Source organism: Nicotiana sylvestris, chromosome 8, assembly GCF_000393655.2.
Source record: "Nicotiana sylvestris chromosome 8, ASM39365v2, whole genome shotgun sequence".
In the NCBI taxonomy this organism is placed as follows: domain Eukaryota; kingdom Viridiplantae; phylum Streptophyta; class Magnoliopsida; order Solanales; family Solanaceae; genus Nicotiana; species Nicotiana sylvestris.
Genome location: NC_091064.1, coordinates 55,221,702 through 55,234,133, shown reverse-complemented (window position 1 = coordinate 55,234,133; position 12,432 = coordinate 55,221,702). Strand labels below are relative to the sequence as shown.

Below are 12,432 nucleotides of genomic sequence, written 5' to 3'. Positions count from 1 at the left end.
TCAAAGAACCGATTCTGTCAGCGGGGTACCGAGATATTATGCCGCTCTGTATCATTTTCTAGAGACCTTGGCTTCACAATATTGCCCCCAACTGTTTCATACCCAGATGTCCATGGTACCGCTACCTTTATCTCTAAGGCATGCATTTTTCTCTAAAATCAAACTTAGTTGTCTAACCCAGTATCAGTTTGTGTCCGTAGTGCTCATCAACTTTTCTCATAAAGCAGGTCTTGCTTAGGCGACCTTTTAGCTCTTTTTTAGAAACTTTGTTTGTCTTATCGAATGAGATCAGAGATGGATTCGTGCCTTCGTCAATGCCATATATGCCCCAAATTGTGCTCGACATTACGGGGAAGCTGTAGCCAGTTTTGCAGCCCTTTCTTTGCTTCGATTTTGATGCAGGATTAGATCGAAGGGGACTCAAAGAAAAATTATGGGTAAAAATAGAATAATAATTGGAAGCAAAAAAGAACTGTGCTTAAACAAAAGGTGTCCCTTTCGGGAAAAGGAATAGGGAGACTTATCTGGAGGTATGTGCCGACTTTAATGAATCATGACATGCATTTTGGATTGGATGCCTGATCTGTCTGACCTGTCTAATTCTCAAAATCCGCTGCAAATGTTCATCTTGAATTTGTCTTGCTTGTGCTCATGCCGGAGAATCAAAGACCCTTATTCGGCTAGTAGCGCCCATTATAGGTTTTCGCTAACTAACCTCTCTCATTTCTCTACTAACTATCACCTTATGGTGCCCATCTGGGTTTTCACCAATAAGACTCTCTCATTTCTCTGCTCACTATTGCCTTATAGTGCCCGTACGGGTTTTTACTGATAAGACTCTTTCATTTCTTTTTTTTTGACTAAGATACTGTATGAGGGAGGTTATCCAATGCCTTTGGCATGAGGACTTCAATCATTCTTAAAAAACATCGATCAGAAGTTCTTGAAAGATAAAAAGGTGAAATGGACCTTGAACTGAATTACAACTTTTGGAATCATTTTTACAGAAAAAACCGTGAAATAAAACAAACTTCTGCCCCAGTTTTGGAGTATTGGGAATATGGATTTTTTGTTCTGATGGGACTGAACCCAGGGTAAGGCTGCCTACGTATCCTTTCAGAATCAGGTTGGACGTAGTTCAATGACTCAGAGATTTGTTGTTGTTTTTTTTACAAGTACACAAGTTCCAAGAAGTGATAGACAAGGAAGACAAATACGGCTCAAAAGGATTAACAAAAAGGGTGACACCTATTTGGAATAGCGAGCAAATGATAGCCTTCGCCACTTCAATATGAGAAAATCAATGCGTGAAAATTCTACAATGGGTATATATCAGACATAATATCTTTTGATTGCATCTGCGTTAATAGTCATGTCTGGTACCCGTCCTTCTTTATCTACCAAGTGCAAGGCCCCTTTTGGTAACACTTTCTTGATGATGTAGGGTCCTTGCTAGTTCGGGGAGAACTTTCCTTTAGCTTCTACCTGGTGCGGAAGGATGCGTTTCAAAATCAGCTGGCCTACCTTAAACTGCTTTGGGCGCAGTTTCTTATTGTAAGCACGTGCCATTCTTTGTTGGTATAACTGGCCGAAACACACTGCTGCTAGTCGTGTTTCATCGATCAACATCAGTTGTTCTAATCGGGTCTTGACCCACTCAGTGTCTTCAATCTCTGATTCCACAATAATTCAGAGAGAGGGAATTTCGACTTCAGCGGGTATTACAGCTTCAGTTCTGTATACAAGCAGATACGGAGTTGCACCAACAGATGTGCGAACAATCGTATGGTATCCCAAAAGAGCAAAAGGCAACTTTTCATGCAATTGCCTGGAACCTTGGATCATCTTCCTAAGAATCTTCTTGATGTTCTTGTTTACCGCTTCAACTGCTCTATTGGCTTTTGACCGGTAAGGGGTAGAATGGCGATGCATGATTTTAAATTGTTCGCATACCTCCTTCCTCAAATGACTATTTAGATTGGCTGCATTGTTAGTGATAATGGTCTTTGGGATACCAAAGTGACAAATGATATTGGAGTGAACAATGTCTACCACTGCTTTCTTGGTGACTGCTTTGAAAGCGACGGCTTCCACCCACTTGGTGAAGTAATCAATTGCAACCAAAATGAATCTATGCCCATTTAAAGCCTTTGGCTCGATCGGCACAATAACATCCATTCCCCAAGCAACGAAAGGCCAAGGAGAGGACATGGGATGCAACTCCGAAGGAGGCGAGTGAATCAGGTTACCGTGAATCTGGCACTGGTGACATTTGCGAACAAATCTGAAGCAATCTCGCTCCATGGTAAGCCAGTAATACCCTGCCCGTAGAATCTTCTTCACTAAAACATATCCATTCATGTGAGGTCCGCATACCCCTGAATGCACTTCACTCATGATCCGCTCTGCTTCTGTAGCATCTATGCATCTCAACAAGTTTAAATCTGGGGTCCTCTTGTACAGAATTTCCCCATTCAGGAAGAAACCATTGGCGAGTCGCCTTATAGTTCTTTTTTGATCTCCTTTGGCATGCTCTGGATATTCTCTTGTTTTCAGGAATCGTTTTATGTCATGATACCATGGTTCACCATCTGGTTCTATCTCGATTGTATTACAGTAACCGTGTTGATTCCGAACTTGGATTTCTAGTGGATCAATATGGGTGTTGCCTGGATAAGGGAGCATCGAGGCTAGAGTAGCCAATGCATCAGCTAGCTCGTTGTGAAACCGGGGAATGTACCTGAACTCGATAGATTTGAATCTTTTGCTCAAGTCTCGTACACATTGTCTGTACGGAATAAGTTTGATGTATCGAGTCTCCCATTCGCCTTGGGCTTGCCTAATAAGTAAGTCAGAATCTCCCATAACTAATAGTTCATGCACATCCAGATCGATGACCATTTTCAAACCCATGATACAAGCTTCATATTCTGTCGTATTATTAGTACAGAAGAACCGAAGTCGGGCCGTCACAGGGTAATGGTGTCCAATAGGTGAGATGAGGATTTCCCCGATCCCAACTCCTTTGATATTGACAGCCTCATCAAAATACATTTTCCATACAAAGTGATCGCCTGGAACCACTTCCTCTATCGAGTTGACCTCTTCGTCCGAGAAGTATGTTCTAAGTGGCATGTACTCATTATCAACTGGATTCTCTGCCAAATGATCTGCCAAAGCCTGTGCTTTCATCGCGGTGCGAGTGACATAGACGATGTCAAACTCTATCAGCAGGATTTGCCATTTTGCGAGCCTGCCAATGGGCATTGGCTTTTGGAAGATGTACTTCAAGGGATCCATTCTGGATATGAGGTAAGTAGTGTAGGACAAAAGATAATGTTTCAACTTTTGAGCGACCCTAGTCAAGGCACAACATGTCCTTTCTAAAAGGGTGTACTTAACCTCGTAATCGGTGAACTTCTTGCTCAAATAATATATTGCATGTTCCTTTCTGCCTGTTGCATCATGTTGCCCTAGAATGCATCCAAAGGAATTATCCATCACTGATAAATATAAACACAAAGGCCTACCAGGTTCAGGTGGGACCAGTACAGGGGGTTTTGACAGATAATCTTTGATCCTGTCAAAAGCCTTTTGGCAATCATCTGTCCATCTGATAGCGGCATCCTTTTTCAGCAACATAAAGATGGGCTCGCACATGGTTGTGAGCTGAGCAATGAACCTACTGATGTAGTTCAACCTCCCGAGCAAACTCATGACCTCTTTTTTGTTCTTCGGGGGTGGTAGATCTCGAATGGACTTTATCTTAGATGGATCCAATTCGATGCCTCTCTGGCTGACTATAAAACAGAGGAGTTTCTCAGATGGGACCCCAAATGCACACTTGGCTAGATTAATCTTAAGGTCATACCTACGAAGCCATTCGAAGAACTTTTTCAAATCACACACGTGATCGGCTTGTGTCTTTGATTTTATGATGACATTGTCGACATATACTTCAATCTCTTTGTGCATCATGTCGTGACAAATGGTGGTCACGGCCCTCATGTAAGTTGCCCCTGCATTCTTTAAACCAAATGACATGACCCTGTAACAATAAGTACCTCATGGCATGGTGAAAGCGGTCTTTTCTGCATCATCCTCATCCATTAAAATTTGGTGGTACCCAGCATAGCAATCCACAAATGATTGGATCTCATGTTTTGCGCAATTATCTACAAGAATGTGGATGTTTGGCAAAGGAAAATTATCCTTTGGACTTGTTTTGTTCAGGTCCCTATAGTTGACACAAACTCTGGTTTTTCCATCCTTCTTTAGCACAGGCACAACATTTGCCACCCAGGTGGTGTATCGGATAGCTCTGACCACATTGGCGCTTAGTTGCTTCATTATTTCTTCTTTGATTTTGTTGCTCATGTCTGTTTTAAATTTTCGTTGCTTTTGTTGGATTGGTAGAAAACCAGGATATGTAGGAAGCTTATGAACCACCAGATCAGCACTTAAACCCGACATATCATCGTAAGACCAAGCAAACACATCTCTGTATTCCAATAAAAGTTGAATCAAGATATCTCTGGTTTTTTGTTCAGTGTGAATGCTTATCTTCATTTCTCTAACTTCTTCAGGACTTCCGATATTATTCATCTCAGTTTCATTGAGGTTTGGCTTAGGCTTATTTTCAAATTGTTCCAACTCTCTTTTTATTTCCTCAACAATCTCATCTTCCTCATATTCAACCTCTTGATGCGTTATTTCGATATTAGACAGCTTTTCAAGATCTGGGCATGAATTCCGCATGCATGTCATGTTATTAAAGCCGGCATTAACAAAACTGAAATGAAAATAAAATGACAGGAATTATGAAAAGGAAAAGATAGGAAACTTAATAGGAAACTGAACTGCATTTTATTGAATTCGAAAGGATAGAATGGTTAACATCAAAACAAAACAATCATCCTGAGATATTTGGATTACAACCCTGAAAGTAACCCAAAATACAAAAAAGAAGCTAGTAAAGCAGACTACCAAGACTCCTTCCTTGTGGGGAGAGGAGTTGCTTCCCAGTTGGTGAGCATGGTGTCTGGGTCAATTAGTTGCACATCGGCACGACTAGTTCCTTCACCAGCCTGGATCATATTCACTTCAGAAAACATCTCGCTGAGGAAATGGCAAATTTCATCAATGTTTGCATGCGCCGAGGAATTTTGACCCTCTCGGAGTCTTGGCTTGACAAAAGTTTAGAAAATATGATGGATAGGCTGTTGCAAGACCCATCCACTCTTTTTGCGGTGTTTGGATTTGTTTTTGTCTGCTTGTGTTGGCCTGAAGCCTAAGCCAAAAGTACCCCAGTTGCCTAACGGAGAAATAGGCTCTGAAATTCCTTGAAATGATTCCCCCAAACCTTTTTCTGGCTCATAACCTTGTCTAATCATAACCGTAGCCACCATTACAGATGTGGCGGAAAGACGAGGACGCAGAATGGGCTTTCCTTCCTCGACATGGTCCACAATAACCACTTCAAAAGCCTGATAGACAATGGACTCAGACCCTTCCTTGGCCTCAATACAGGGGATTAATGGGTCTTTATAAACGGAAGACTCGTCTTCTCCGTGAACAATAATTTCTTGCCCGTCATGTTCGAATTTGAGCATCTGGTGCAAGGTGAATGGCACAACTCGAGCTGTATGGATCCATGGCCTTCCAAGAAGAAAGTTATAAGAAGTGACCATGTCCACTACTTGGAAAACAATCTCAAAGTCCACCGGCCCAATCGTCATGGTGAGGTTGATTTCCCCCATGGTATCTCTCGCTGAGCCATCGAAAGCCCGGATGCGAACATTGCTGGGTCGGATTCTGTACGTATTGATCTTCATGCTTTGCAAAGTAGAGAGAGGGCATAAATCTACACTTGAGCCTCCATCAACCATGACTCTCTTTACATAATGCCCCTCACATTTGACCATCAAGTTCAAATCCCTATTGTGCCCGGCTCCTTCCTCGAGAAGTTCATCATCGGTAAATGAGATTCTGTTTGCCTCAAAAAATCTATTGGCCATCTTCTCTAACTGATTCACTGTGGTCTCCTCTGAGATATGTGCCTCGTTCAGGACCTTGATTACTACATGGGCATGCTCTTTGGAATGTATGAGCAGAGATAGTAGAGAGGTTTGGGGAGTCTTTCTTAGCTGGTCAATGATTGAGTAATCCTGAGCTTTCATTTTCATCAAAAACTCTTCTGCTTCTACTTCAGTGACTGGCTTCTTTATTGGCAATTGGCCTCCTTTGATTTGCTTGGCCTTCATCAACTCTTCTGGAGAATAATACCTCCCCGATCGATTCAAAACTCCAGCTTCCCCCACTTCCTATATGATTTCCTTGCCTTTGTAGGTCATCACAGTTTTGTTGTAGTTCCAAGGAACAATTTTTGTGTTTGTCACATGGGGTTGCACGACAGGTTTGATTATGATCAGCTCTGTTATGCCATTCGTACCGCCCCGATTCTGCCTTGTGACGGGGTGGCCTCTAAGGACATACAACCTTGGGCTTGGAACATTGGAGCGAACCTCTAACCTCGAGACCTTGGGCACAAATAAAGTTACCTTTTCTGAGTTCAGGGCGCCTTTCACAATCAACGGCACATCTCGGCTTGGTCTTACTTCCAGACTTGTTCCTTCTTGAATTGATCCCACTGTCATTTCTGTTTGGTCGACCGGCTTGTATTCCTGATCTCGGCCAATCATTCCCACGAAATGAACATCGTTGTGTTCCGGCAACGGGTTGTTTGTCACATTAGGAGGGTCCTCGACATTCGTTACTACAATTAATTTTTCAGAAATGAGTCTTTCTATGGCTCCTTTCAGAGTCCAACAGTCATCGATGCTATGCCCCGGGGCACCTGAATGATATTCACATCTAGCATTTGCTTGAAATCCATGTGAATTTGGATGCATGTGGTGGGAGCAATGGGTCCAATCACGCCCATTTGCTTCAGCTTCTGGAATAGACTAGAGTATGATTCAGCCAATGGAGTGAATTTTTTTTCTGGCCTCTGCTCTCGACCATAATCCTACCTGGGACGAGCATTGTAGGGTGCCCGAAAATTTTGTTGCTGAGGTCGGGGGCCCCTTGGAGCTGGTGCCCGTACTTGCTGATTGGGAGGCCGAGCATATGATTGAGCATTGAACACTGTATATTGTGGTGGGCCCACAGTGTATTGAGGAATTGGCGGGGGATAGTAATGTTGAGGGTAGCTGGATCGCCCCTGCTGAACTTGCACATAAGGGTGCGATGCCCCTCTTTGAACTTCCCTAGATCCCGAGGTCATCATAGAATCTTCATCTCTCTTTTTCCTATTTGCAAAACTTCCCGACCCATTTTGGATCGCTTGGGTGGTGGCTTTGAGAGTAGCCTGACTTACAATTCTGCCAGTCTTTAGGCCATTTTCGACCATTTCCCCTATCTTGATTTCTTCAGCAAAATGCCTACCCATTGCAGACATCATGTTTTGGAAATAATCAGGCTCTTGTGCCTCCAAAAAGACAGTGATCAACTCATGATTATCCATGGGCGGCTTAACTCTGGCTGCTTGCTCCCTCCACTTGATGGCTTACTCCCTAAAGCTTTCCGTCGGCTTTTTCTTTATATTGGATAGGGAATTGCGGTCTGGTGCAATATCAATGTTGTATTGGAATTGCTTGACGAAAGCCTGGGCCATGTCATCCCAAACATGCCAGTGAGAGATGTCTTGGTCAATGAACCATTCGGAAGCTACCCCCATAAGGCTTTCCCCAAAGTAAGCCATCAACGGCTCTTCCTTTCCTCCTGCACCCCTCAGCTGGTTGCAGTACCTTTTCAAATGGCTGATAGGGTCGCTGTGTCCATCATATTTCTCAAATTTTGGGGTTTTGAACCCTCGTGGCAAATGGATATGAGGGAACATGCATAGATCACTGAATGAAACACTTTTGTGACCACCTAGTCCCTGTATGTTCTTTATATTCTGTTCAAGACTTTTCATTTTCCTGGCCATCTCATCTGGCTCAATCGTCGTGGCAGGCATTTCATTTTCCACTAGTGATTCGTATCGAGGAGTCTTATTGTATGGAGCTGAGACCCCAAAAGCCATATTCGGAGAATAGTGTTGTCCATTATAAGCATGAGATGGTGGCTCATTATTTTGCCTCATCACAGGAGGTGGTGGCGGGATTGTATATACCGGTGAGCCAGACACGACGAGAGGGGTGTTCCTGACTGGTGCAACTGGAGGTCGCATATTAGAGGTACTGGGGGCAGCATGGAGGCTGTAGTTCTGCACATACCCTGGTGGTAGAATGGGGTTGCTCGTTGCATGGAGCGGTGGTTGAGTAGCCTAGGGTATGGTGTAAGTTCCCTCTGAGGGACCCTGGGGTAGAGGATGATCGGAAACCCAAGCTTGATATACATCTGACAGTTGTTGTCTCAATTTTCTTATCTCCTTAGACTCTTGCTCAACTGACTGACCTTGTGGATTGTCACTGACCAACTCGATTTCATCACTGTTATCCATTACTACTAGTCCCTTACATCTTGTGAAGTAATGATGTGCTGTCAGATTTAGCACAAACCAACCACCTTAAACTTACTGGTTTATGAGACAACAAACGTGTTAGGGTTAGGCATTTTATAGATATAAATTACATGCAATATGTCATGCTCCTAACATCGCCACCATTTCTAAAATGCTTTTGGAAGACTTCAATGTTTCATTCCGGCCTATCAGCTTGTTTCTTATTGACACTGTTATTTCCTTCTTCTTTTTTTTTTCTATTTTTTTATTATATTTTTTTCACTTGCCTTATTTGATTCCTTACTTTAGAGCCATTTTAAAATGAATACTTGATCGATCCTTTTGTAGGTTGCCTACGTATCATATCGCCGCATGAATCAGATCATTACGTAGTTCAGATATGCAAGACACTTGATTGTTTTTTTTACAAAACAAACATCAAAAACTTTTTCATTGATTTTCGATATAATATTTTGATACAAGACTCAAAAATCAAGAGTTACATAAAGATAAACGAGACCAAACCTGACTCAAATAGTATTTTTAGAATAAAAGTCAAAACAACACCAAAAGACTCTTATAGACTTAGAAACAACAAAAGCATAATGAAAAAGACTGATAACTAAAAGAAGACTTTGATCTCTGCAGTAGAGTCCACCAACATTACTGTAATCAAGGCTCTTGTTCCTGTAACTGACCCCCAACATTGTGGTATATCCTCTCCAAGTCTGCAGATATATGACGAGCAACATTCAATGATACTTCTGTAAACCGCTCGGGCGTCATGCCCTGGCAACTCCTGCATGCTCTTGAGGTATATTTTGCTACCTCAAGGATCTTCCCCTTAATGTATTCCTGAGCCACGTGCAGCTCTTGATTCTGCCAACCACGGGTCTCAGCTAGATCCAGCGCATCACGCTCACGGTCCAAGGCCATATCTTTCTGGCGCCAAACTTCTAGCGACTCCACTTCTAATTCATTGATCACCTTTTGGTAGTGGTGTCTTTCTATTTCAAACTCCGCGATCTGGCTCTCTTTTCTTAACTCATCTCCCCTTATCTGATCCCTCAGACCTTGGATTAATGGAGAGAAACCTCTACATTCATGATCACAGACTACCCTGAATTGGGCTTCTTTCTCTTCTTGCTGCTGAGCGGTTGTGACTATGTTCTTCTATCGAATTTGGGCTTTGAGTGCTTGCTTCTTTCGTGCCCACTGAGCCTTTTCCCGCTCAAAATCAGCTTGTTGTACGTCAATGGCTGTCTCCAGAATGCCCTTATCTTCTTGTAAAGTGTCAATACGAGATTGGAACTCTTGCGCCACTTCCCTTCTGGTTTCTCTAACTCTGACCTCGATCTCTCTCTCCCAATCAACTGCGTGCCGTATGGATCTCTCTATCCTTTGTTCGGGGATATCCTGGTTGTGAAACCACTCAAGGTATGCGAGTCTTACCTCCCCACATTCACGATCAGCTACCATCTCGTTTAAATCGGAAAATCGACTACCAAACCAAATCTTCTGTGCATATGACTCCCTTGGAGGTTCCTCTCCCTTGAATTCCCACATGAACGGGCGCATGTCCTCAATCGGGGGCCTCTTTTGCTCTCTCCCTAACTGGCGCATGACGCGTAAAGGCGCGTAGGGTTGGAAACCCCTAAAACCCATGAGTATGAAGAATGGGCGATACGTCGACATATGCATGACCGTAGCAGAAGGGAACCAGTAATAGTTCCATGTGATTCTACCAGCATTCAATAAACCAAGTAATGTCCGCCAAGCCCTCACCCCCTCTGGAAGATTACAACTCGCAGCTCTTTCTGGGTGACATCCAATGCAATTCAGCCAATCATCATTGAAATTTACTACTATTGGATGATGATAAAGGTGCTCTATGAACCACATCTACAGCAGAATGTTGCATCCCTCAAAGTAATCTTCACCTTCTTGACAATGGGTCAAAGCCCGAAAATATCTCCCAAAATCATGGGAAGAATGGTATGATCCTCGCTACTTTGCAAATACGAGACTACCGCAACCAATCGAATTCTAATGTGCCCACCACGCTTCGGAAAGACCATGATCCCTAGAAATGATATCATGAACGCGAAGATTCTCAACTCCCTCCAAGCGTCATAACTCAACTGGTTGACGAATTCTGTGTCCGAGAAGTTCTCAAACACTTTCTCGTCCCCAAATCTGTCATAAAAATATTCCGACGGAACCCAACCTTCGTTTAACCAAACCATTGAAATTCGACGAAGGCATAACTTCTTTAAAAAGTTGTTCACACCAACTTTTCTCGGAGCAGCATGCCTTTTCCAACGAAGGTCTCTCCCCAATCCGGTGAACCCACCTAATTCTTCCAATGTGAGTGTCATTTCACAATCTTTGAACTTGAAGACATTATTCGCGGGGTCCCAAAAACCTACTAGTGCCTCGATTAAATCTCTGTTAGGCTTAATTCCCATGAGGTTGGTGAGGAACTTGAGGTGCTTAAATACTCGATTCCGTTCCCATGTAGCAAAACTAGCCTACCTATTATAGAGACTACTCGGAGTCTTATCTCTGATCAAGAACATAGGAGGTGTCTCGTCCCTTACCCTTTTCTGACTGCTTCTTTGTGGAGAACTCATGGTGATCCTAAGAATAAGATAAAAAAAGGGTTAGGACTTACCTAAACTATATGCAAATTATGCTCATTCATTATTTTATTTTATCTTTTGGTCAATTTAGGACTCGATCTATTTTTTTAATTACAATATATATTTTGAAATTATCGGACACAAAAGTTGAGATGATAAAAGGGAAAAAAATTGCTATTATTACAAAAACGATCCTTTAATACTTCCATAGAAGGCATAAAGGATGTCTCGGCAAAAACAACCAAACATAGGAACAAAACAATAAAAATAGACAAAATAATAATAAAAAAACTATTTTTACGAAAATGACCCTTTGCAATATGAGTATAACCAGATAAAAATAGCTACTTTTTGAAAAAACAATCTTTCCGGAAAGCTTTAAAGTTGCTTTGACAAAAATGGCCAGACATAAAGTCAAAATGGTAAAAGGTGAATAAATATGGATAAAGTAACTATTTTACAAAAATGGCCCTTCAGCACTTCCCAGGAAGATTTTAAGGATGTCTTGGCAAAACAGCTGGAACATGAGGGCCAGACAGTAAAAGGTGACCAAAATAGGCCTTTTTTTTGAAAATTTTATGCTCCCTTTTTTTTGAAACATGTGGGCTAAACCCGATGGAGGTTGCCTACGTATCTCACATCCGGTGAGAATCAAACCCGCGTAGTTCAGTAAAATAGGGTACTCTCCCCTTTTGTTTTTTTTAATGGAAATTAATCTTTACAACTCACACCAGACTACTACAATATATAGTAAGCCTCTTTAAAAAAAGGGTTTATTTGCACTAAACTAGGAGAATTATTCTCTTTTTTTTTAAAAACCGGTCGGCAATGCAAGTAAGCCTTCCAAATGATATACCAATTAGCACATACGTGAACATGATGGTCTCAAAGAGGATACCTGTCTTATAAGGACCTGGCCCCTGTGTCGAGTTTCGCTAAGTCAAATGCACGTGATGCAAATAAAGCGAACCTACTAGGGATATCCGGCATGAGGCTTGTTCTTCTAGGTTTAGATCCTATTGGAGAGGGTATTTAGACTGGCTTACTCGAGCGGACAACTCGAGCCGAGGAGGGTCAGTGTACCGGTAGCATTGCTTTCCGGCTTAACTGGTGGTGCTCCCCGCCTAAAACAGGTGTGACTAAAATCCTTCACCGGGTGACGAAAAACTCGGCTATCTCAAAGAAAGCGGGCTATGTCAAGCAAATGCCCAATTTTTAATTTCAAAAAGACTCAGAGGGGGTGCGTGAGAAAACAGTTTATATGTACAGTTCAACAATATCAAA

The 12,432-nt window shown here is 42.3% G+C and overlaps 1 protein-coding gene across 1 annotated transcript; it reads right to left on the bottom strand.

Moving 5' to 3' along the window:
* Positions 1-5,198: 5,198 nt before the first annotated feature.
* On the bottom strand, positions 5,199-7,525 carry LOC104243781 (uncharacterized). The gene is made up of 3 exons (XM_070153866.1): positions 7,379-7,525; positions 6,561-6,965; positions 5,199-6,323 (listed from the first exon to the last, which is right to left on the bottom strand). The coding sequence occupies exons 1-3, from the start codon at positions 7,523-7,525 to the stop codon at positions 5,199-5,201; spliced, it is 1,677 nt and encodes a 558-aa protein (XP_070009967.1).
* Positions 7,526-12,432: the final 4,907 nt, after the last annotated feature.